This window comes from Cetorhinus maximus, chromosome 1 (genome assembly GCF_964194155.1).
Source record: "Cetorhinus maximus chromosome 1, sCetMax3.hap1.1, whole genome shotgun sequence".
In the NCBI taxonomy this organism is placed as follows: domain Eukaryota; kingdom Metazoa; phylum Chordata; class Chondrichthyes; order Lamniformes; family Cetorhinidae; genus Cetorhinus; species Cetorhinus maximus.
This window is the reverse complement of record NC_135879.1, coordinates 244,852,328-244,879,154: the sequence shown is the minus strand read 5'-3', so window position 1 is coordinate 244,879,154 and position 26,827 is coordinate 244,852,328. Positions and strand designations below refer to the sequence as shown.

The following is a 26,827-nucleotide window of genomic DNA, read 5'->3' as shown; positions in this document are numbered from 1 at the left end:
TTTGAGGTTGGTAAGCTGCTTTATTCTCTATCAGACAAAACACAGCGAATGTGGAGTCAGACGAGAGTCACCCAGTGCAATCACAGGCACATTGAGCCTGTGTCAGTAGTCCCAGCTCCTCACTGGCCAGGAAGGGGCTATATTTCGGGGTTCCCTGTGCCCTGTGACTTGCGCCTGTTCAGAGCTGTGATCACTGATGTCCTCCGACTCTGCTGCATCCAGCTCCCTCGTCTCAGTCCCATCCATTGGTTACTGTTGGAAGCTCTGGGCAGGCCTGGGTTGGCAGCCTCCTCTCTATGTGGTACTGCTGCTGCTGGGGAACAGAAAAGAAACTGCGAGTGAGTTCATGAATCTCTTTCTGTCTCCTGCTCTCTCTCCCTCTATCTCTATCTTCTTCTCCCTGTTTCTCTCTCTCTCTCTATCTTCCTCTCCCCCTCTATATCCCTCTGTCTCCCTCTCTGCATCTCTTTTTCCCTTTATCTCCCTCTCTCGTGAGTCTCTCTCCTTCTCCCCATCTTTCTGTCTCCCTCCCTCTCCTCTCTCCCTCTCTCTTTCACTCTCTCTCTCACTCTGACTCTCTCCCTCTTATTTTTCTCTCTCATCCTCTCTCTCTTGTTCTCTGTACCTCTTCCCCTCTTTCTATCGCCCTTATCCTCTCTTCCTCTGTCTCTCTCCGTCTGTCTCCCACGCCTTCTGCCTCTCTTCCATTTGGTCTCTCTCTCTCTCTCTCTCTCTCTCGCTGCCTCTCTCACTTGCTGTCTCCCTCTGTCTCTTTCTCTTCATCATAAGCAGTTCTATCTTTATTGCTGTTAGATAAATACCGCTCTGGGTTAGTACGTGTTCCCCTTAACAGTTGTTCCTCACTCACCCCACTCCCCCACCCGAGACCCCTCCTCACCTCCGAGTACCTTCACTCACCCCACTCCCCCACCCTAGACCCCTCCTCACCTCCGAGTACCTTCACTCACCCCACTCCCCACCCGAGACCCCTCCTCACCTCCGAGTACCTTCACTCACCCCACTCCCCCACCCTAGACCCCTCCTCACCTCCGAGCACCTTCACTCACCCCACTCCCCCACCCTAGACCCCTCCTCACCTCCGAGCACCTTCGCTCACCCCACTCCCCCACCCGAGACCCCTCCTCACCCCCGAGTACCTTCACTCACCCCACTCCCCCACCCTAGACTCCTCCTCACCTCCCAGTATCCTCACTCACCCCACTCCCCCCAACTCAGTCTCCGTGTCCTGCACCCCTGCCTCCTGTCTCTCTCCTTGGCCCCCCCTGTCTCCATGTCTTGGATCTCTCTCTCTCTCCTCAGGCCTAGTGTCTCCCCATGTCTCTCTCTCTCTATTCACCCCCAGCCTTGCCTCTCTGTGCCTCATCCCCCGTTTCTCTCTCTATATCTTGGCCTCTCTTCTCGCCCCTGCCTCGATCTCTCGTTCCCCTGGCCTGTTTCCCGCTCCGGCTCTTTCTCTCTCCTCAGGCCCTGCCTCTCTCTCTGTCTCACTCCCTGGCCAGGATTTTGCACTCCCCCCGCTCCCCCCTGGCCCCGGTGGGTTTTTAGGCAGGGGTGGAGGGAGTGTGAAATTGCAGAAATGGGATTCCCTCCAGTTCTGTCTGACCCCACCTCGATGCGATTATACGCTGGGGAGGGCAAGGCTTGGGACAGAAAGCCCACACTTCCCTCAGTTGAGGCCTTTAAGGGGCCAATAAATGGCCCCTCAAGGGCCGTTTCCCACCCAGCCGCAATTTTTAGGCTGACGGGTGAAGCAGGTTGAAGCTCCGTGGGGGAATCCCCAAAATAAAGGGTGGGAAGGGGGTCCAGTAGTGGGGGGCCACCTCCATCTGAAGGCCCCTTCTAACTGGGGCTGGCCTCCCCTTAAGGCCTGGTGACCTCTGGACCTCCCTCCCTGACCTCTGACCCCTGACACTTACCCGGGTGCCCGGTTCCCAGGACTGAGACGCGGGGCAGCTCTGTGCAGTTCCTTTTCCGGCCACTGCAGCGCTGTTGCTGCGGGGATTGACTGGCGGCCAATCGCCAAGGCGAGACTTCCTCCGGAGTGGGGGACGGAATTCCTGCCTGCAGCCAATCAACGCTCACTTGAGCGCAAAATGGCCGAGGGGCAGCTGGAGTCGGCCGGGATGTGCTCTGAGCCCCCGACCTTCTAAAAATTCAGGGCCCCTGTTTCATCCCCCACTCTCCCCTCCCTCCCATCTCCCCCCCACTCTCCCCCCCTCTCCCCCTCCCATCTCTCCCCCCCTCCCCCTCCCATCTCTCCCCCCCTCCCCCTCCCATCTCTCCCCCCTCCCCTCCCATCTCTCCCCCCTCCCCCTCCCATCTCTCCTCGCCTCCCCCTCCCATTTCTCCCCACTCCCCCTCCCATCTCTCCCCCCCTCCCATCTCCCCCCCCTCCCCCCTCTCATCTCTCCCCCCTTCTCCCCCATTCCCACTCTCCCCCCCTCTCCCCCACTCCCATCTCTCCCCCCCTCTCCCCCACTCCCATCTCTCCCCCTCTCTGCCCCTCCCATCTCTCCCCCCCCCTCCCCCTCCCATCTCTCCCCCCCCTCTCCCCTTCCCATCTCTCCCCCCCTCTCCCCCCCTCCCACCTCTCCCCCCATCTCCCCCCTCCCATCTCTCCCCCACTCCCCCCCTCCCATCTCTCCCCCCCTCTCCCCCCCTCCCATCTCTCCCCCCCTCTCCCCCACTCCCAACTCTCCCCCCCTCCCATCTCTCCCCACCTCTCCCCCACTCCCATCTCTCCCCCCCTCTCCCCCGCTCCCATCTCTCCCCCCCCTCCCCCCTACTCCCCCCCTCCCATCTCTCCCCCCCTCCCATCTCTCCCCCCTCTCCCCCTCCCATCTCTCCCCCCTCTCCCCCTCTCCCCCTCCCATCTCACCCCCTCTCATCTCCCCCCTCTCTCCCCCTCCCCCTCCCATCTCTCCCCCCTCCCATCTCTCCCCTTTCTCCTCCTCCCATCTCTCCTCCTCTCTCCCCCTCCCATCTCTCCCCCTCTCCCCCTCCCATCTCTCCCCTTTCTCCTCCTCCCATCTCTCCTCCTCTCTCCCCTCCCATCTCTCCCCCCTCTCCCCCTCCCATCTCTCCCCTTTCTCCTCCTCCCATCTCTCCTCCTCTCTCCCCCTCCCATCTCTCCCCCCTCTCCCCCTCCCATCTCTCCCCTTTCTCCTCCTCCCATCTCTCCTCCTCTCGCCCCCTCTCATCTCTCCCCCTCTCTCTCTCCCCATCTCTCCCCCCCTCTCCCCCTCCCATCTCTCTCCTTTCTCCTCCTCCCATCTCTCCTCCTCTCTCCACCTCCCATCTCTCCCCCTCTCTCCACCTCCCATCTCTCCCCCTCTCTCCACCTCCCATCTCTCCCCCTCCCATCTCTCCCCCCTTCTCCCTCTCCCATCTCTCCTCCTCTCTCCCTCTCTGCTCTACCCCTTTCCCCATCTCTCTCTCTCGCTCTCCTGTCCCCTCCTTTCTCTCTCGCTCTCCTCTCTCCCCTCTCTCTTCTCCTCTCTCCCCTCTCCCTCTCTCCCCTTTCTCCCCCCTCTCTCCCTCCGTCTCTCTCACCTCTCCCACCCTCTCTCTCTTCTTCTTTCTCTCTCTCTCCTCTCCCTCTCTCCTCCCCTGTCTCCCTCTCTCTCCTCTCCCTCTCTCCCTCCCTCTCTCTCACCTCTCCCGCTCTCTCCCTCTTCTCCTTCTTTCTCTCTCTCTCTCCTCTCCCTCTCTCTCTCCTCCCATGTCTCTCTCTCTCTCTCTCTCTCCTCTCCCTCTCTCTCCTCTCCCTCTCTCCCTCCCTCTCTCTCACCTCTCCCACTCTCTCTCTCTTCTCCTTCTTTCTCCCTCTCTCTCCTCTCCCTCTCTCCCTCCGTCTCTCTCACCTCTCCCACTCTCTCTCTTTTCTCCTTCTTTCTCTCTCTCTCTCCTCTCCCTCTCTCTCTCCTCCCCTGTCTCTCTTTCTCTCTCCTCTCCCTCTCTCTCTCTCCTCCCCCATCTCTCTCTCCTTCCCGCCCCCCTCTCTCTCTCTCCTCTCCCTCTCTCTCTGTCTCTTCCCTCCCTGTTTTCTCTCTCTCTCTCTCTCTCTCTTCCCTTGTTCCCAGCCTCTCAGTGACTCAGGCCTGATCTCTGTGATCCGTACCTGGATGTCCCGTGTCTTTTTTCCCGGGCCCTGCTGTCATGTCTGTTACTTTTCTTCGCCTCAGCAAGATGCCTTCCAGCTCACTCTGTTTCTTCTCACTTTTCCAACTGTATTGCCGGATCTTTCTGTTCGTCATGGTATCCTTCAAAGGGATTTACATTGTGTTAACCACATGTGTGCAAACCGGCCATGAGACCAGGCTATTACCATTGGGAATGGAAGGTGCTGGAACAGATTGTCACTTCCCAAATCCATTCCCATTTTTCCCAGAACTCCATGTTTGAATCCCTCCAATCAGGTTCCTGCCCCTGCCACAGGTCTGAAACAGCTCTTATCAAAGTCACAGACGACTTCCGAATGTGACCCTGATAAAGGTAGACTTCCCCTCCTCGTCCTTCTTGATCAGTCTGCAGCCTTTGACATGTTGACCACACCATCCTCTTCCAAACCCTCTCCACTGTCGTCCAGCTGGGTGGGGCTGCTCTCACCTGGTCCCATTCTTACCTATCCAATCATAGCCAGAGAGTCACTTGCAATGGCTTCTCTTCCTGTTCCCAAACCGTTACCTCTGGTGTCCCCCGAGAATCTATCCTTGGTCCCGTCCTATTTCTCATCTACAGGCCACCCCCTCAGTGACATCATCCGTAAGCACAGTGATAGTTTCCGTGTGTGCACTGTACCCAGCTCTACCTCACCACCACCCCTCTCAACTCCTCCACTGTTGATAAATGATCAGACTGCTTATCCGACATACAGTGTTGGCTGAGCAGAAGCTTCCTCCGATTAAATATTGGGAAGACTGAAGACATTGTCTTCGGCCCCTGAAACAAACTCCATTCTCTAGCTGCCAGCTCCATCCCTCTCTCTGGCTGGTAACTCTCCAAGGCTGAACCAGAGTGATTGCACCTTTGGTGTCACTCTCATTCATGCCTTCGTTACTTCTAGACTCGACTATTGGGTTGGTACGTGTTCCCCTTAACAGTTGTTCCTCACTCACCCTGCTCCCCCACCCTAGACCCCTCCTCCATTTACGGGATGTGGGCTTCGCTGGCTGGGCCAGCATTTATTGCCCATCCCTCGTTGCCCTTGAGAAGGTGGTGGTGAGCTGCCTTCTTGTACCGCTGCTGTCCATGTGGTGTAGGTACACCCACAGTGCTGTTAGGGAGGGAGTTCCAGGATTTTGACCCAGTGACAGTGAAGGAACGGATATGTTTCCAAGTCAGGATGGTGAGTGACTTGGAGGGGAACTTCCAGGCGGTGGTGTTCCCATCTATCTGCTACCCTTGTCCTCCTAGATGGTAGTGGTCGTGGGTTTGGAAGGTGCTGTCTAAGGAGGCTTGGTGAGTTTCTGCAGTGCATCTTGTAGCTGGTACACACTGCTGCTACTGTGCGTCAGTGGTGGAGGGAGTGAATGTTGGTGGATGGGGTGCCAATCAAGCGGGCTGCTTTGTCCTGGGTGGTGTCGAGCTTCTTGAGTGTTGTGGGAGCTGCACTCATCCAGGCAAGTGGGGAGTATCCCATCACACTCCTGACTTGTGCCTTGTAGATGGTGGACAGGCTTTGGGGAGTCAGGAGGTGTGTTATTTTCTGTCCAATTTCTAGTCTCTGATCTGTGTCTCCTGGCACTCAGAAGTATGACACAATCACAGTTTAGACTCCAAGTGTTAGAACTTCATCAAGTGTGTTGCTTGAAGCCCCATGTGGCTAATGGACTGGTAAACTGATACATTGTCACATGGCACATGACTGCAATGCAGCAGTAAATGTGGCACCCCCGATCTATATTCTCATAAAAATTAGTACCTGCTTCTTTACGAATACTATAACAGAATAACACCTTCCTTGGCCTGGTCCTGCCCTCTGTCTGTAACCTCCTCAAAACCCTCAGAATTATTTGCACTCCTCTAATTCTGGTCTGGTCGGTCTGATCTCTTGAGCATCTCTGATTTTAATCATTTCACCATTGACAGCTGAGACCCTAAGCTGTGAAATTCCCTTGCTAAACCTCTCAGCCTCTCCCTCCTCCTTAAATCCTACCTCTTTGATGAAGCTTTTGGTCATCTGAGCTAATATCTCCTTCGGTGGCTCAGAGTGAAATTTTTGTTTGATGTCACTGAGCATCGATTCGGAATTCCAAGCTGGAGCTCTGGTCTCAACTTGCTGGATCTGTCCAAAGTGGGATTGGAACCCTGAAATTGAGTAATCATTGACCCTCTGTATTTCACAGAGATGGCAGTCCGAAGGGTGTTGGGTGGGGGGGACGGAGGGGTCAGAGGTTTTGAGGTCATGCCTCTATTTCGATTCCAGAAACCTCTGGTGCCCATTTTGCCCCCTGGGTCACTGCAGATTCCCGACTCAGCCTTCAAACTGGGTCAGTTGGCATTCCCAGGTCCCTGGAGTCAGACCCTTCCAGTCACGTCAGCCAAACCTCGAGTTTGGGTCCCCTTCCAGTTAATCTTCGTGTTCCCTGAACCTTAACCCACGACCTGCTTAGAGGGCATGAGATTCTCTCTCTCTCTCTCCCTCCCTCCTCCAAGGACCATTTCCCTACTCACCAGTATCCCTTTCAGCTCATGCACAGCACTCCCTTCGTTCCCGCCGATGGAAGATTTTGGATCCAGGAGCTGCGGACAGGAACAGAGCATATGCAGCTTAGTCTCTCCTGGCAGGCAGTTATTTTAATATTCATTCATCTTGGGATGTGGGTGTCACTGGTGAATCTACCATTTACTGCTCATCCCAAGATACGCTGAGAGGGTGCTGAGCCGCCTTCTCAAAAGGTTTGGTCCAACCGAATGGCCACTTCAGAGAGCAGTTAAGGGTCAACCATGTTAGCCTGGGCCTGGAGTCACATGTGGGTCAGACCAGGTAAGGATGGCCGATTTCCTTCCCTAAAGGACATTAGTGAACCAGATGGGTTTTTACAGCAATCTGACAGCTTCACTGTTACCTTTACTGAGATCAGCCTTTTTTTCCCCACAGATTTCTTTTAACCTGAATTGGAATTCTGAAACTGGAGAATAGCTGGGTGTCAGTTCTGACTGAGTGGGTAGCGCTCTAACCTCTCACTCAGAAGGGTGTGTGTTCAAGTCCCACTCCAGGCACTGAGCATACAAATCTAGGTTGACCCTCACATGCGGCCCTGAGGGGAGTGCTGCACTGTTGGAGGGACCATCCTTCAAATATGATGTTAAACTGAGGCCCTGTCTGCCCTCGCAGACATGGAATATTCTATTGCACTATCCTGAAGGAAACCAAGGGTTATTCCCAGTGACCTGGCCAAGAATTATCTCTCAACCACCATCATTAAATGAGATTATCTGCTGGGTTATCTCATCGCTGCTCATTAGCTCATTGCTGTTTGTGGGAGCTTGCTGTGGGCAAATTGTGGGCCGACAGTATTGTAGCCAAATTTGCTGATAATACAAAGATAGGTAGGAAAGTAAGTTGTGAGGAGGGTACAAAGGGTGACATGAGAGCATTAGTGAGAAAGGATCTGGCCTCAGAAGATCATGAAGTAGAATCACTATGGGTGGAAACTAGGAATAGCAAGACTCAGAAAACACTGGTGGGAGGAGTTTGTAGGCCCCCTAACAGTAGCTATACCATTGGGCAGAGAATTAAGCAAGAATTTATTGGAGCTTGTAACAAAGGCAATATAATAATTGTGGGGGGCTTTAATCTTCATATAGACTGGGACAATTAAATTGGCAAAAGCGGTCTAGAAGATGAGTTTGTAGAGTGTTTTTTGTGACGGTTTCTTGGAGCAAAACATTGTGGAACCCAGTGGAATAAAGTGATCTTAAATGTAGTGTGTAATGACGCAAGGTTAATTAGTAACATCATGGTAAAAGATCCTCTTGGAAATAGTGATCATAGTACCACTGAATTCCCTGTTAAGTTTGAAAGTGACATATTCCAATCACAAATCAGAATCTTAAACTTAAACAAAGCCAATTACATAGGTATGAGGGGAGGACTGGCTAAGGTTCATTGGGTAAATAGACTAAAAGGTGTGGAGATAAATGGCCATGGGAAACTTTTAAAGAAATAATTCAAAACGTTCAACAAAAATACATTCCATTGAGAAACAAAAACTCGGCAAGAAAGATCCATCCATTGCTCACTCAGGAAGATAAGGATAATATTAGATTAAAAGAAGAGGCTTACAATGTTGCAAAAACAGCAACAAGTCTGAGGACTGGGACTGTTTTAGAAACCAACAGAGGGCCACCAAAATGTTGATACGATTAGGAAAAAGAAGAATATGAGAGTAAACTAGCCAGGAATATTTTAACCAATTGTAAGACCTTTTATAAGTACATAAAGGAGAAGAGAGCAGCTAAAATAAACCTTGGTCCCTTAGAAGCTGAGACAGGAGAAATTATCATGGGGAATGAGGAAATGGCAGAAGCATTGAACAAATATTTTGTGTCTGTCTTCACAGTGAAAAAACACAACCAGAAACAGACAGTAACCCAGTGGCTAAAAAGAGCGAGAAAGTTAAGGAAATTAATATCAGCAGAGAAAAATTACTGGAAAATTGTCAGGGACTAAAATCTGAGAAATCCCCAGGACCTGATGGTCTACAACAAAAACGGAAAATTCTGTCTTTCTCTCCCAGTTGCTGTTAGACTTGCTGTGTTTTTCCAGAATTTTCTGTTTTTGTTTCAGATTTCCAGCATCCGCAGTATTTTGCTTTTAAGCTGATGGTCTACACCCTGGCGTTCTAAAAGAGGTAGCTGCAGAGATAGTGGATGTGCTGGCTGTGATTTTCCAAAATGCCTTAGGTTTGGGAAGGGTCCCACTAACTTGGAAGTTGGCAAATGTTACACCACTTTTCAAGGAAGGAAGGAGAGGGAAAACAGTGAACTGCAGACACGTTAGCCTAACATCAGTAGGGAAAATGCTGGGATCTATTATTAAGGAAGTCTTGACAATGCACTTAGAAAAGCATAGTGTGATTAAAACAAGTCAACATGATTTTACTAAAGGGAAATCCTGTTTGACAAAGATTTTTGAGGATGTAACTATTAGGATAGATAAAGGTGAACCAGTAGAGGTAGTATATCGGGATTTCCAAAAGGCATTCAACAAGGTGCCACATAAAATAGACAAGATAAGGGCTCATGGAGTTGGGGATATTATATTAGCACGGATAAAAGATTGGTTAATGGATAGAAAGCAAAGTAGGCATAAACTGAGTTTTTTCAAGTTGGCAGGCAGTGAATAGTGCAGTCCCACAAGGTTCAATACTGGGGCCTCTCAGCTATTTACAATCTATCTTAATAATAGTTGTTTAGTAGTACAGAACTTCAGTGTTGCTGCATAAAGAGAAATGGTGTCTAAACCTTTCATCTTGCACTCATCTACCAACTGTAAAGGGAACAACAATTTATACTGCATGAGAAGAGAGTGATTGATTGACAAGTGGACTCTGATTGTTAGAGGCATTGCCATGGAGAATGCAGCAGGGAACAGTTAACTGTCAAGCTTTTGTTCAAATTCAAACCAGGCAGGTCGACTTTGATTGGTCAAGTCATTGCCATGGGGAAAGGACCAGGGAATGGCTGTTCCCAAGCTTTTGTTTTGTTGAAAAAGGCACAATGCATGGACATGCTCTTTCTATATACAAAGGACAGGGCCCTATGTGTGAACATACGTGGCTTCCAGCATGTATAAGTGAGCCACGCTGTGAGCCCAGCTGATAATCTTGAATTGGTTTTCTGTTTAATTCTTAGCACAATCAGGATTGTTTAGCAAATGTTGTCCAATCATGGAATCACATCTGATGTTGGACACTATGTTTTGAGTTTTGAAAGTACAGGCTGGTTGGGTACGGTCAGTGCTTTGCCTGTTGTGAACAGCAGAAGGCATGTGCTGTTTGATACACTCCACCAGTCATTGGACACGGAGCTTGGGGGACAGCTATTCCATGGTTCATTCCCCGTGACAATGCCTTGGCCAATCAGAGTCGACCTGCCTGGTTTGAATTTGAACAAAAGCTTGGCAGTTAATTGTTCCCAGCTGCATTCTCCATAACAACACCTCTACCAATCAGAGTCTACTTGCCAACCAATCAACACTCTCTTCTCATGCAGTATAATTGTTGTTCCCTTTACTGTTGGTAGACTTGCGATCTGTTCTGATGAGTGCAAGATGAAAAGCTTAGACAGCATGTCTCTTTTTTCAGCAACACCATATTAATGAATAAGATGTTGAGACAAATGTAAGTTTGCTGATGATACCAAGTTAGGTTGAAAGGTAAGCTGTGGGGAGGAAACAGAGAGGCTGCAGAAAGATATAGAAAGGCTAAGTAAGCGGGCAACAAGATGGCAGATGGAGTATAATGTAAGGAAGTGTGAGGTTATTCACTTTAGCTGTAAGTATAGAAAAGCAGAATATTTTTTAAAAGGTGTGAAACTTGATGTTGATTTTCAAAGAGACTTGAGACTTACTTGTACAAGGATCACAAAGTTAGCATGTAGGCGCAGCAAGCAATTAGGAAGGAAAATGGCATGTTGGCCTTAATTGCAAGAGGATTGGAGTACAAGAATAAAAAATTCTTGCTACAATTGTACAGTGTTTTGCTGAGACCAACTGTGTGCAGTTCTGGTCTCCACATTTAAGAAAGGATATACTTGCATTAGAGGCGTTACAGTGAAGGTTCACTAAATTGGTCCCTGGGATGAGGGGGTTGTCCTACGATGAGAGCCTGAGTAAATTGGGTCAATATTCTCTGGAGTTTAGAAGAACGAGAGGTGATCTCATTAGAAATCTACAAAATTCTGAAGGGACTTGATAGAGTGAACGCTGAGAGATTGTTTCCGCTGGTCGGGGAATCTAAAACACGGGGGCACAGTCTCAGGATAAGGGCCCATCATTTAGGACTGAGATGAGGAGAAATTACTTCATCCACAGGGTTGTGAATCTTTGGAACTCTCTACCCCAGAGGGATGTGGATGCTCCATCGTTCAATATATTTAAGCTTGGGATAGATTTTTGGTCTCTTTCAATCTTCCCCAGTGAGTAGTGGAGACTCGTCATTGATTATATTCCAGGCCAGGTTAGACAGATTATCAATTGACAAGGGAGTCAAGGGTTATCGGGGGGTAGTGGGGGGTGTGGGGGAAGTGGAGTTAAGGTCACAATCATATCAGCCATGATTGTATTGAATGGCAGAACAGGCTCGAGGAGCAGAATTCCCTACTCCGGCACCTATTTCTTATGATCTTTCGATCTTATGTGGTCAATACAAGAACTATTGAAATGCCAGCATTTATTGCACATCCCTACTTAGCCTTGAGAAGGTGGTGGGTGAGCTGCCTTCTTGAACCACTGCAGTACATGTGGTGTAGGTACACCTACAGTGCTGTTAGGGAGGGAGTTCCAGGATTTTGACCCAGCGACAGTGAAGGAACGGTGATATATTTCCAAGTCAGGATGGTGAGTGGCTTGGAGGGGAACTTGCAGGTGGTGGTGTTCCTATGCACCTGCTGCTTTTGTCATTATAGGTGGTAGAGTTTGTAAGTTTGGAATGATATATAGAGGGTTGATATACTATACAGCTCAAAGACTGAATTAATTTGGTTAGAATTGAGGGACAGAAAAGGAACTGATATTTTACTGAGTGTTTACTATAAGTGAGAAAGAGATTTAGGAACAAATCCATAGGCAAATTTTGGAGAACCGTAAAAAATACTAAAACAGTGATATAGAAACTTCAATTTCCCTAATTTAGGCTGGGGAAATTAGAGTAAAGGCAAGGAGGGTGAGGAATTCTGAAAACATATACAGGAGAACTTCCTTAATCAGTATGTTTCTAGCCCAATGAGGAAGGAAGCAGGGCTGGATCAGCAGTGGTAGGGCCAGTGGAGTGTCATCCAGTGGGAGAGCATCTAGCTAATAGCGATCATAATACAGTTAGGTTTAAATAATTATAATTAAATTAATATAATTAAATATAATTAAAATATAATTAAATTAATTATAATTAAAAATAAGAAAGTGCAAGAATAAAAGGATTCAAAATATTTGAATGTAGCCGGACAAGTTAACCTGGTAGTTAAGAAAGTGTATCTGCCATTTTGCTTTGTAAATAGAGGCATTGAGTACCAAAAAACAGTCACGCTAAACCTTTACAAGTCACTGATTTGGCTTCAGCTGAAGCATTGTGGGCAATTCTGGGCACCATACTTCAGGAAGCATATCAAAACCTTAGAGAGGATGTAGAAGAGGTTTTACCAGTATGGTACCAGGAATAAGAGAATTCAGTTACGTGGAGAGATTGAGAAGCTAGGATTGTTAATAGAGATTTTCAAAATAAGGTGTTTTGATAGGGCAAGTAGGGAGAGATTGTTTCCTCTGATAAGTGAGTCGGTAACTAGAGGCCAGAGATCTAAAATAATTGGCAAAAGAGCTAGAGGGCAAATGAGGCAAAATTTGAATATTGCTGAAAAGAGAGATATTTTTGTCTTCCTGTCCATCTTGCATTCATCAGGACAAACACAAGAATGTCAAATTTCAAACAATCACAACATTTTACACTACAGGAGAATTTTTTTGAATTACCCAGGTGCTTGGAGACCCTATAGATCCCCTTTGCCTTCTCCATGGCAACACCTGAGCCAACCAGAGTCAACTTGCCAGCTAATCAACACCCTTTTTCTCCTATAGTATAAATTGTTGTGATTGTTTGAAATTTGGCATTCTTGCATTTGTCCTGATGAGTGCAAGATGAAAAACTTTGACAACATGTCTCCCTTTCCAGCAATATTCAGGGAGAAATTTCTTCACACAGTTAAGATCTGGAACTCACTACCAAGGATGGCGGAATCAGATTCCATCAGAACTGGCATTTGGACGTGTACTTACAGAGGTTTAATTTTTAGGGCTGTGGAGAAAGGGTTGGGATGTGGAACTAATTTAAAAAACTCTTTCAAAGAGCTGGTGTAAGCATGCTGGGCTGAATGGCCTCCTTCTTAACATGGCAGTAAGATTCTATGATTCAATGTGCTAATAGAAATGCGTGCCCCATTGTACCTCCAGCTTCCGTTTCGTGGGTTTCAGGACAACGCCATTTTTGATCCTCTCCATCATCTCATCTACAGCTTTCAGCTTGAGCTCATTGAGATCTGCGGAGTCTGGAGGTTAAAGAGTGGAAGCTGGTGAATGGATGGTTGAAGTGACATCACATTATGTTAACCCAAGTCTTTCCTTATATTTTGCCCATCATGACCACAGGATGCCCAAAAGCATTTACAGCTTTACAGATTGTTTTTTTTTTGAAGTATAGTCACTTTTGTAAGGCAGGAAATGCAGCAGCTAACTTGTGCACAGCAAGCTCCCACAAACAGCAATGTTATAATGGTCAGAAAATCTGTGTTTTTTAGCAATGTTGGTTGAGGGATAAATATTGGTCCAGGACACTGGAGAGAACTTCACAGCTTTTCTTTGAAATAATGTCAAGGCATATTTCACATCCACCCATACGGGGACTTGCTTTAACGTTTCATCTGAAAGATGGCGCCTCTGACTGTGCAGCACCCCCTCAGTACATCACTGGGGAGTCAGAATGGGTTACGAGGCTCAAGTCTCTGGAGTGGGTATTGAACCCACGACCTTCTGGCACCTGTATAGGAACTTGATTTGGTTCAGACTACAGTAGGTGGTGACAAAAATCTACCTCATCAGCCTAGGCCCTAAACTCTGGAATTCCCTCCCTAAACCTCTAACATCATATTCCTTCTTTAAGATGCTCCTTAAAGACTCATTGACCAAGCTTTTGGTTACCCTGCCCAAATATCTCCTTATGTGATTTGGTGTCATATTCTGTATTAGAACACCACCGCAAAGCACCTTGGGACGTTTTATTATGTCAAAGGTGCTAAATAAATGCAAAATGTTGTTCTACATCTGTGAGTTCTTGCTGTCACAGGCATGATCTGTTATGGGAGGTGTACTTGTGCAATTGGACATCTCCATATTTCCTGGTCCTTGATCCTGTATTGAGGTGAAGGATAGTGAAGGCTATTGCTGAAAAAAGACATTTTGCCGAAGATATGCGGATGATATGTTTGCTATATTTAAATGCATAACAGCATGTAATAATTTTCTAACACGTCTTAATGGGCTCCATCCTGCACCCAAATTCACCTTTGAAATGGAGCAGTTAAATGAACTCCCTCTCCTTGATGTTCTAGTTGAGAAATCTGCCAAGGGGTTCTCTACCACGGTCTACCACAAGTCTACCTGTACTGGTCAATATACACGTTGGGATTCTTACAGTTCCACACGCTATAAGATTGATCTTATCGGCAACCTTGTAAACAGGGTCCGAGCCACTTGCTCATCATGCAAACTTGATGCTGAAATAGGGGCATCAAAGGCACCCTGCAGGATAATGGCTACCCTGATCAGACCACTTCAATGTATATCACACAAACCCATGAACGGGCCTAAGGCCATCACTTTCGACCCTGAAAAGTGCCCAGTCTACCTCAGGTTACCCTGGAAGGGTAAGGTATCTCAAAACCTGGAGCAACAGGTGAAGCTAGCTGTGTCACGCTGATAATTATGCAGTAGCAACACGAGTGGTATTCACCACTAACAGGATGCTGTCGCCAAGCCAAAAAGACATTCCGCCTATCACACCAATGAGTAATGTGGTATATGAATTTCAGTGCTAGTGTGATGCTAGGTATGGAGGCCTTACATCCCAAAGACTGGCAGATCGTATCAAACAGCGTGTCCCAGTCGCTGTTCACAATGGGCAGGGTACAGACCGGACCCAAACAGTCCGTACTTGCAAAACTCAGAACACAGTGTCCAACATTAAATGTGATTCTGCGATTGGACAACACTTGCTAAATAATTCTCGGTGTGCTAAGAATTACACTGGCAACCGATTTAAGGTTGTCAGTCGGGCTGGCAGTGTGGTGTATTTGCAAGTACTGGAAGCTACATATATTAATACACAAGCCCCTGTTCTTTGCAGACAGAAAGAACATGTACACACATTACACCTGTTTCAGATAAGCAAAATAAGTGACAGCCATTCGCTGGCTCATTCCTCAGGGCAATGCCTTGACCACTCAGGGTCAAGCTGTCTGGTTTAAATTTCAAACATGTTTGGTAATTAACTGTCAGTCACCATTAACTGGTGCATTCTCCATGGCAACGCCTCTACCAATCAGTGCCCACTTGCCAGCCAATCTGCACTCTCTTCTCATACAGTATAAAGTTGTTGCTTCCCCTGACATTGATATTCTTGAAATTGTCCTGATGAGTGTAAGATAAAAAGCTTCAACAGAACGTCTTTTTCAACAATACTCAAGTTCTGCACTACCGAACAACTAGTGATAGTGAAGAGCCTAAAAACCAAATGCTGCACTGAGCCCTGGGACCCCCCCCGCACCCCCCCAAGACCTCTAGTAGCATCAAGACCCCAGCGGCTCCATCAAGATCACTGAGAAACCAGAGACCACCAGGACCCCTGGCCCAAAGCCCACTCAGGCAAGGCAGGCGCAGAGGGGAAATAACCCTGTCACAAGCATGTAATTCTGAAATTACAGATTTTAAAGACAACTGTTTTAAGAGGACATTTCTGTTTTCAAACTTTTACGTTGAGTTTAAAATCCCTTTTCAAAATGGACAGACAGTCTGGCCCCTTTCTTCTGTGTTTGTTCAAACCTTGTCAGGCTCATATCTCCAGAACTGGTTATGAAGAGTCATTAACATGTTAAAAACCCCTCCAGGGATCTCCATTAAATCATCTAAAAGGTGTGAAAAACTCTGTTACTTCTGAGGGAACGGGGGGGGGGGGGGGGGGGGGTGGCAGGAGGGGACTTCCAAGGGTCACCGTGTCATTGACCTCTTCGCCTGGTAAAACAATGGCTCCTTGAAAATAAACATAGCAGCCATTTCAGTGTTTTTGAACTGTATAGAGGAAGCTGTAAGAAGCCCTCTTGAGTGGCAGTGTGCAGAGCCCCCATAAAGAACTCTGAGAGTCATCATCAGGAGGTGTTTCTCTCTGTCATCAGGTGTCAAAGCGGAAGGTTAACTTGAAATCAACATGTGTTCTGCTGAGAAAGATCTAGGCAACCTTCAAGTGTTATAACCACAGTGAGGAACAAGAAACCTTCTCTCACTCCCAATGCCTGCTTGACCCGCTGAGTCCACCTGAGAAAGGCAAACATTGACTAGTCCACTGCAGAAGCCATCGCAGCTACTAAACTGAACATCAATGTTCAACTCCTTCACTTCTGAATGAAGAAACTCAAGCAACAAGCCCACAAAGCTCACAGAGACTGATTCGAAAATCTTACCTTTAAGTATCTTATCTTCCTTGATCTATATTTTAATCTTTGCATCTGTATTTTGGTGAATAACTTCATCAATTTTACTTAAGTAATTTTCGGCAGTAGTTTTGAAATAAACTAACCTTTATCTTGTTTAAGAATAAACCACGTCTGCTGGGTTATTTTTAAATATAACCACTTGCAAATTAAAAGGGGGCGACATACACACGTACAAATTCTTATCTCACGGACCACACATGCTCGTGACAAACCCCACAACGTCGCCCCTCAGAACCGGCTGCCGCTCTCGTGGTAGATATACTGACCATTGTTATTTGCCTTCTCCTTTTGATTCTGTCTTCTCTGTAACAGCTGAGCTAGGGGGCTGTGGAGGAATCACACAGTGCCATCAGGGTCAAGAGCACAGATCCTTCACAAAAACCTGGCCGAGGGCCTCTTGAGGGCAACACAGGCGGAGCGAAATAGAGCAGGAAGCAAGCCAAGAGACATCAGCGAGAGGCAGCTGCAAAAGTCCAAGTCTGTGGGTTAATATAACTGACAGATTGCAGGGAGGGAGGGAAAGACCGAGGGAGGGGAACATGAGGGAGGGGAATGTGAAGGAGGGAAGAGGGAGTGGAGGGGGGGGGCGGAATGTGACCGAGGGGAGAATGAGGGAGGGATACGTGAGTGAGGGGACAGTGATGGAGGGGAGAGCGAATGAGGGGAGAGAAGAGAATGTGAGGGAGGGAAATGTGAGGGAGGGAAAAGTGATGGAGAGAGGAGAAGAGGGATTGGGGTAGTGAGGGATTGGGGAAGCATGAGGTATTGTGGGGGGGCATGAGGGAGGGGAGCGGGAGGCCGAGGGAGCGGGAGGCCGAGGGAGTGGGAGGCTGAGGGAGCGGGAGGCTGAGGGAGCGGGAGGCCGAGGGAGTGGGAGGCTGAGGGAACGGGAGGCTGAGGGAGCGGGAGGCCGAGATGAATGAGATGCAGGACTTGAGGAGAGAAGTTGAGAAGAGAGTGGGAGTTAAGAGAGGGAGCATTGAATGGGGGTGAATTGACGAGGGGTGAGGAGGAAGTGTGAGAAGAGAGAGTGAGGAGAGGTATGCAGACCCTGGGAGGGTACACTGCTGCCCTGGTGTGTGAGATTGCTTACTTCAATGGAGCTGTAGGTAGGGGAGGTGGCAGAGGTGGGGGAGGTGGAGGAGGCGGAGGGCTGGGGGTCACTGCTTCTGGATTCACTGGTTCTTCTTCAGCTGCTGTCAGTTTCTCCTGAAGATCCTTGACTGGAAGCAAAGAAACAGAAATGAAGATACATTCCAGACCCAATTCGGACCGAGACATCATTGCAGGTGGCAATTCTAATCATAAGAACACAAGAACATAGGAAGTAGGAACAGGAGTAGGCCATTCGGCCCCTCGAACCTGCTCAATATGATCATGGCTGATCTTCTTGTGTTTCGATTTCCACATTCCCTATCTAACCCCGATAACCTTTGATTCCCTTACCTAACAAGAATCCATCTACCTCTGCCTTAAAAATATTCAATGACCCCGCCTCCGCCACCTTCTGAGGCAGAGAGTTCCAAAGTCGCACAACTCTCTGGGAGAAAAAAATTCGCATCTCTATCCTAAAAGGGCGACCCCTAATTTTAAAACAGTGACCCCTATTTCTGGACTCACCCACAAGAGGAAACATCCTTTCCACGTCCACCTTGTTCAGGCCATTCAGGATCTTGTATAACTTCAATCAAATCACCCCTCATTCTTCTAAACTCCAGTGGAAACAAGCCCAGTCTGTCCAACCTTTCCTCATAAGACACCCCACTCATTCCAGGCATCAATCTAGTAAACCTCCTCTGAACCGCCTCCAATGCATTTACATCCTCCCTTAAATAAGGAGACCAAAACTGCACACAGTATTCGAGATGCAGTCTCACCAATGCCCTGTATAACCGAAGCATTACATCCTTACTTTTATGTTCAACACCTCTCATAATAAAGGATAACATTCCATTAGCCTTCTTAACTAGTTGCTGTACCTGCAAACTAACTTTTTGTGACTCGTGTAATACAACTCAAAATCAGCCTCCACCTCACACAGACAACAATTAACAACCTCGGGCTTCTACTGAACACTAAGCACAGCTTCATAAGCCCCTGACACATATTCCACACACATCTCTGACTGTCCATTGAGACATTAAACCCAGGACCTGTCTGCCCCCTCAGGTAGATGCAGAAGATCCACTGTCCCTATCTGATGAATACACGGAATAAAGCTTCCTCTACACTGTTGCCATCAAACACTCCCAGGACAGGTACAGCACGGGGTTAGATACAGAGTAAAGCTCCCTCTACACTGTTGCCATCAAACACTCCAGGACAGGTACAGCACGGGGTTAGATACAGAGTAAAGCTCCCTCTACACTGTCCCCATCAAACACTCCCAGGACAGGTCCAGCAGAGGGTTAGATACAGAGTAAACTCCCTCTACACTGTCCCCATCAAACACTCCCAGGACAGGTACAGCACGGGGTTAGATACAGAGTAAAGCTCCCTCTACACCGTCCACATCAAACACTCCCAGGACAGGTCCAGCAGAGGGTTAGATACAGAGTAAAGCTCCCTCTACACTGTCTCTGAATGAAACTGGGGAACGCCCGGCATTGACCTGGGCACCGGTAACGACAACGGCAATTTCAGCCCTGTCGACCCTGCAAAGTCCTCCTTACTAACATCTGGGGGCTGGTGCCAAAATTGGGAGAGCTGTCTCACAGACTAGTCAAGCAACAGCCTGACATAGTCATCCTCACAGAATCATACCTTACAGATAATGTCCCAGACACCACCATCACCATCCCTGGGTATGTCCTGTCCCACCAGCAGGACAGACCCAACAGAGGTGGCGGCACAGTGGTATACAGTCAGGAGGGAGTTGCCCTGGGAGTCCTCAACATTGACTCCGGACCCCATGAAGTCTCATAGCATCAGGTCAAACATGGACAAGGAAACCTCCTGCTGATTACCACGTACCGCCCTCCCTCAGCTGATGAATCAGGGCTCCTCCATGTTGAACTTGGAGGAAGCACTGAGGGTGGCGAGGGCACAGAATGTACTCTGGGTGGGGGACTACAATGTCCATCACTGAGAGTGGCTCGGTAGCACCACTACTGACCGAGCTGGCCAAGTCCTAAATGACAGCTGCTAGACTGGGTCTGCGTCAGGTAGTGAGGGAACCAACAAGAGGGAAAAACATACTTGACCTTATCCTCACCAATCTGCCTGCCTCAGATGCATCTGTCCTTGACAGTATCGGTAGGAGTGACCACCGCACAGTCATTGTGGAGATGAAGTCCCGCTTTCACATTGAGGATACACTCCATCGTGTTGTGTGGCACTACAACCGTGCTAAATGGGATAGATTTTGAACAGATCTAGCAACTCAAGACTGGGCATCCATGAGGTGTGGTGGGCCATCAGCAGCAGCAGAATTGTACTCAAACACAATCTGTAACCTCATGGCCCAGCATATCCCCCACTCTACCATTACCATCAAGCCAGGGGATCAACACTGGTTCAATGAAGAGTGCAGGAGGGCATGCCAGGATCAACACCAGGCATACCTAAAAATGAGGTGTCAACCTGGGGAAGCTATAACACTTGCATGCCAAACAGGATAAGCAGCAAAGTTAGTCAGGGCTAAGCAATCCAACAATTAATGAATCAGATCTAAGCTCTACAGTCCTGCCACATCCAGTCGTGAATGGTGGTGGACAATTAAACAACTCACTGGAGGAGGAGGCTTCACAAATATCCCCATACTCAATGATGGAGGAGCCCAGCACATCAGTGCAAAAGATAAGGCTGAAGCATTTGCTACAATCTTCAGCCAGAAGTACCGAGTGGATGATCCATCTCAGCCTCCTCCGGATCACAGAGGCCAGTCTTCAGCCAATTCGATTCACTCTGCATGATATCAAGAAACGGCTGAAGGCACTGGATACTGCAAAGGCTATGGGCCTTGACAATGTTCCGGCAATAGCACTGAAGACTTGTGCTCCAGAACTTGCCACGCCCCTAGCCAAACTGTTTCAGTACAGCTACAACACTGGCATCTACCCAGCTATCTGGAAAATTGCCCAGGTATGTCCTGTACACAAAAAGCAGGACAAATCCAACCCGGCCAATTACCACCCCATCAGTCTACTCTACATCATCAGTAAAGTAATGGAAGGGATCATCAACAGTGCTATAAAGTGGCACTTGCTTAGCAAAAACCTGCTCACTGATGCCCAGTTTGGGTTCTGCCAGGGCCACCTCATTACAGTTTTGGTTCAAACATGGACATAAGAGCTGAACTCCCGAGGTGAGGTGAAAGTGACGACCCTTGACATCAAGGCAGCATTTGACTGAGTGTGGCATCAAGGAGCCCTAGCAAAACATGAGTCAATGGGAATCGGGGGAAAACTCTCCGCTGGTTGGAGTCATAACGAGCAAAAAGGAAGATGGTTGTGGTTGTTGGAGGTCAGTCTCAGCTCCAGGACATCACTGCAGGAGTTCCTCAGGGTAGTGTCCTCGGCCCAACCATCTGCAGCTGCTTCTTCAATGACCTTTCTTCCATCATAAGGTCAGAAGTGAGGATGTTCATTAGTGATTGCACAATGTTCAGCACTATTTGCAATTCCTCAGATACTGAATCTGTCCATGTCCAAATGCAGCAAGACCTGGACAATATCCAAACTTGGGCTGACAAGTGGCAAGTAACATTTGTGCCAAACAAGTGCCAGGCAATGACAATATCCAATGAAAGAGAATGTAACTATCGCCCCTTGACATTCAATGGCATTACCATCACTGAATCCCCCACTATCAGCATCCTGGGGGTTACCGTTTACCAAAAACTGAACTGGACTAGCCATATAAATACTGTGGCTACAAGAGCAGGTCAGAGGTTAGGAATTCTGTGAGGAGTAACTCACCTCCTGACACCATCTACAAGGCACAAGTCAGGAATGTGATGGAATATTCTCCACTTGCCTGGATGAGTGCATCTCCCACAACACTCAAGAAGCTGGATACCGTCCAGGACAAAGCAGCCCACTTGATTGGCACCACATCCACAAATATTCACTCCCTCCACCACCAATGCACAGTGGCAGCAGTGTGTACCATCTACAAGATGCACTGCAGGAATTCACCAAGGCTCCTTCGACAGCACCTTCCAAACCCACAACCACTATCATCTAGAAGGACAAGGGCATTGGATAGATAGGAACACCACCAGCTGGAAGTTCCCCTCCAAGTCATTCACCATCCTGACTTGGAAATATATCGCCGTTCCTTCACTGTCACTGGGTCAAAATCCTGGAACTCCCTCCCTAACAGTACTGTGGCTGTACCTACACCACATGGACTGCAGCGGTTCAAGAAGGCAGCTCACCACCACCTTCTCAAGGGCAACTAGGGATGGGCAATAAATGCTGGCCCAGCCAGCGAAGCCCACATTCCGTGAATTAATTTTTAAACAAACTCCCAGGACAGGTTACATCAGCAGGACTGTGTCTGCATTTTCCTGACCTTTTGTTTCCAGCTCTGTATTCCTTGCCTCAGCTTCCTGAAGTTTTGTTCCCATCTCCTCCTTTTCATCCTCCGCCAATTGGAGCAGCACCTGAAGTCTGTCAATTTCTTTCTTGGCATCAGATCCTTCAATCTGCTCCTGCAGTTCTTTCACCTAACATTCAAAGGCAAACAGGTTCTTCATTATAAACATGGAAATACAATGAGGTTGCCTCACTCAAACAGGCCATTCAGCCCAACCAGTCTTGTACTATTGTTTACCCTGGCCCTTGAGGCAACAGTTCCAATCAGATTGACCCACCATCATCTCATACCCATAGAACTATAGAAAAGTTGCAGCACATAAAGAGGCCATTCAGCCCATTGTCTCTGCGCTGGCCAAAAATGAAAAGAAATCTAACCGCCCATTCTAATCCCACCTTCCAGCACCTGGTCCGTCGCCTTGCAGGTTCCATCTCTTCAGCTGCAGATCCAGGTACCTTTTAAATGAGCTGAGGGTTTCTGCCTTCGCCACCAAACCAGGCAGTGAATTCCAGATACCCACCGCCCTCTGGGTGAAGAAGGTTTTCCTCATGTCTCCTCTAATCCTTCTACCACCTTAAATCGACGCCCCCTGGTAATTGACCCCTCAGCTAGGGGAAACAGGCCTTTTTTGTCTAGTCTAACTAGGCCCCTCATAATCTTGTGCACCTCAATCGGGTCACCCATCAGCCTCCTGTGTTCTAAGGAAAACAATCCCAGCCTATCCAATCCCTCCTCAAAGCTGCAATTTTCAAACCCTGGCAGCATTCTCCTCTGTATTCTCTCCAGGCCAATCATGTCCTTCCTGTAATGTGGTGGCCAGAACTGTACACAAACTTCCAGCTATGGCTTAACCAGCATTTTATACAGTTCCATCATCACATCCCTGCTTTTGTATTCAATGCCTTGTCCAATAAAGGAAAGCATTCCATATACTTTCTTTACCACTGTATCCACCTGTCTTACCAACTTCAGAGACCTGTGGACATGGACATCCCCCTCTCCAATTTAATCACCAATGTTGGCATTGTTTCTCTCTCAACCACTAACTCTGGAAGTGAATTCCTCAACATGCATTTAAATAGCACCTGTCACATCCTCAGGATGGTCCAAAAGTACGATCTAGCCAAGGAATTGGTTTTAACCTGCAGTTACTCTGGTGAGTCGGGCAAAAGTAGGAGCCATTTTGTGCACAGTGTGACCCCACAAGCAGCAATGAGAAAACTGAGCAGATATTCTCATTTGGTGATACTGGTTGAGGGATTAATATTGCCCAGGACAAGGGGATGAACTCCCTGTTCTTCTTCAAATCGTGGTTAGAGGACCTGAAAGGGCAGACGGGGTCTCAAATTTATCCCTCATCTGAAAGACAGTATGTCCGACAGTGTAGCACTCCCTCACTATTGGACTAAGTCACTGGAGCGGGACCTAAACCCAAACCTTTCTTCCTCTGGCAAGAACGCGATCCATGGCTGACCTAAAAGTACAAATCTGATGGGCTCAGGATGGAGTGGGACTGTTTTCTAATTCATTCACCAGATGTGGGTGTCATTGGCAGTGCCAACATTCATTCATTTATTGGTGCCAGCTCATCCTGGAGGACAGGTCCCTTTGCTCATTGTCTGCTGGTGCTTCAGCCCGAACCATTTCTCTTGGCAGTTTTTGTCAGTGGTGGGTTTGCCATTGCCTTCAGCCCTCGGCGGCAGAGCGAGGAGGGAGGTTCCAAGTCTACCTCAGCCGGAACAGGGAATGAACCCACGCCGTTGGTGTTAATCCGAACCACACACTAGAACACTTAGCTAACCGGGCCCCCCAGCATCAATTGACTATCATTAATTGCCCTCAAGAAGGTGCTTCTTGAGCCACAGCAAACCTTAATGAGAAAGGACCTGGCCTCAGAAGTTCATAGGATCAGTATAGATGCAAATCAGTTATAGCAAGAGTCAGAAAACACTGGTGGGAGTAGTTTATAGGCTCCCTCTAACACTAGTTATACCTTTGGACAGAAACAAAAATTTACTAGGGCCTGTAACTAAAAGAAATGTAATAATTGTGGGGGACTTTAATCTTCATATAGACTGGAACAATTAAATTGGCAATAGTAGTCCGGAAGATGAGTTTGTAGAATGTTTATTGTGACCGTTTCTTGGAACAATACATTGTGGAACCCAGTGGGATAAAGTTATCTTAGATCTAGTATTGTGTAATGAGGTTGGGTTAATTAATAACGTCATAGTAAAAAATCCACTGGGAAATAGCGATCATAACATCATTGAATTCCATGTTAAGTTCGAAAGTGACATACTCCAATCATAAACAAGGATTACATGGGTATGAGAGTAGAACTGGCTAAGGTTAATTAGATAAATCGATTAAAAGGTATGGAGGTAAATGAACAGTGGGAGACATTTAAAGAAACAATTCAAATTGTTCAACAAAAATACATTACCAACGTACAAAGTAGGCCATTCGGCCCCTCAAGCCTGCTCCGCCATTCAATAAGATCATGGCTGATCTGTTTGTGTTTTGAGTTCCACATTCCCATCCACCCCTTTGATAACCTTTGATTGTCTTGTCTAACAAGAATCTATCTACCCCGGCCACTACCGCCTTCTGAAGCAGAGAGTTCCAAGGCACACAACCTTCAGAGAAAAAAAATTCTCCTCATCTCTGTCCCACAAGGGTAATCCCTAATTTTAAAACAGTGCCTCCTAACTCTGGACTCACCCACAAGAGGAAACATCCTTTCGATGTCCACCTTGTCAAGACCATTCAGGATCTTCGATCAAGTCACTCCTCAGTTTTCTAAATGCCAGTGGAAGTCTGTCTAACCTTTCCTCACTAGATAACTGCTCATTACAATCTAGTAAACCTCCTCTGAACCGCCTCCAATGCATTTACACCCTTCATTAAATAAGGAGACCAAAACTGCACACAGTATTCGAGGTGCAGTCTCAACAATGCCCTTTATAACCAAAATATAACATCCTTACTTTTATGTTCAATTCCTCTTGTAATAAAGGATTGCATTCCATTAGCCTTCTTAATTAATGCTGTACCTGCATGCTAACAACTCATGCACTAGAACATCCAGATCTCTCTGCATCTTGGAATTCTGCAGCCATTTCCTGTTTAAGTAATACTCTGCTTTTTTTATTCTTCCTGCCAAAGTGAACAGCTTCACATTTTCCCACATTATACTCCATCTGCCAGGTTTTTGCCCACTCATTCAAGATATCTATATCCATCCGTAATCTCCTTATGTCCTCTTTACCAAATACTTTCCTATCTATCTTTGTGTCATCTGCAAATTTAGCTACCACGTCTTCACTCTCCTCAGCTAAGTCATTGATATAAATTGAAAATAGTTGAGGCCCCAGCACACACCCCACTGGTCACATCCTGCCAATCAGACAATGACCTATTTATACATACTCTCTGTTTTCTGATAGGCTGCCAGTCTCCTATCCAGGCTAATATGTTACTCCCTACATCATGAGCTTTTATTTTCCACAATAACTTTTGATGTGGCACCTTATCAAATGTCTTCTGGAAATCCAAGTACAGCACATCTACAGGCTCCCCTTTATCCACGGTGAAAGTTACTCCTTCAAAGAACTCCAATAAATTGGTTCAATATGATTTTCCTTTCACAAAACCATGCTGACTCTTCCCAATTAGGGAGCGACGATGAAAGGGATGACGTGGGTATGGAAATCAGGCAGAAGGACTGTGATATAATTAAGGAAATTAGCTTAGAAAGGGAGAAGGTTCAAAGTGGTCTGGCAGGCTTAAAAGTAGATAAATCTCCAGGCCCGGATGAAATGTATCCCAGGCTGTTGAGTGAGGCAAGGGAGGAGAAAGCAGGGGCACTGGCAATAATTTTCAATACCTCTCTAGCCATAGGAGAGATGCCAGAGGACTGGAGGACAGCCAATGTGGTACCGTTATTCAAGAAGGGAGGAAGGGATAAACCGGGGAACTACAGGCCAGTCAGTCTAACCTCAGTGGTGGGGAAACTATTGGAAGCGATTCTGAAGGACAGAATTAATCTACACTTGGAGAGGCAGGGATTAATCAAGGACAGTCAGCCTGGTTTTGTTAAGGGGAGGTCGTGCCTGACCAATTTGATTGAATTTTTCGAAGAGATGACCAGGTATGTAGATAAGAGCAATGCCTTGACGTAGTCTACTTGGACTTCAGCAAGGCTTTTGATAAGGTCCCGCATGGGAGACTGATAACAAAGGTAAGAGCCCATGGGATCCAAGGCAATTTGGAAAATTGGATCCAGAATTGGCTGAGTGGCAGGAAGCAGAGGGTGATGGTCGAGGGGTGTTTTTGTGACTGGATGCCTGTGTCCAGTGGGGTTCCACAGGGATCAGTGTTGGGTCCCTTGCTGTTTGTGGTATCTATAAACGATTTAAACTTGATTGTAGAGGGGTTGATCAGTAAGTTCGTGGATGGCACAAAATTTGGTGGGGTGGTAAATAGTGAGGAGGATAGCCTTAGATTACAGGAGGATATAGACGGGCTGGTCAGATGGGCTGATCAGTGGCAAATGGAATTTAATCCGGATAAGTGTGAGGTGATGCACTTGGGCTGGATAAACAAGGCACAGGAATACACGATGAATGGTAGGACCCTGGGAAGTACCGAGGATCCGAGGGACCTTAGTGTGCATGTCCACCGGTCCCTTAAGGTAGCAGGACAAGTAGATAAGGTAGTTAAGAAGGCATATGGGATACTTGCCTTTATTAGTCGAGGCATAGAATATAAGAGCAGGGAGGTT

The 26,827-nt window shown here is 47.6% G+C and overlaps 1 protein-coding gene across 3 annotated transcripts in view; it reads right to left on the bottom strand.

Moving 5' to 3' along the window:
- Positions 1 to 26,827, bottom strand: part of shtn2 (shootin 2) — a 71,768-nt gene continuing 44,941 nt past the window's right edge. The window contains exons 12-18 of one of the 3 annotated variants that reach the window (XM_078561902.1): positions 22,018 to 22,171; positions 17,594 to 17,723; positions 16,767 to 16,825; positions 13,184 to 13,284; positions 6,697 to 6,765; positions 4,142 to 4,283; positions 1 to 313 (exon numbers count right to left, since the gene is read on the bottom strand). In XM_078561902.1, the coding sequence (XP_078418028.1) occupies positions 138 to 313; positions 4,142 to 4,283; positions 6,697 to 6,765; positions 13,184 to 13,284; positions 16,767 to 16,825; positions 17,594 to 17,723; positions 22,018 to 22,171 (831 nt within the window). In that variant the 3' untranslated portion in view covers positions 1 to 137. The remainder of the gene's footprint in view (positions 314 to 4,141; positions 4,284 to 6,696; positions 6,766 to 13,183; positions 13,285 to 16,766; positions 16,826 to 17,593; positions 17,724 to 22,017; positions 22,172 to 26,827) is intronic. The other 2 variants (XM_078561969.1, XM_078562058.1) reach the window with 2 other exon arrangements.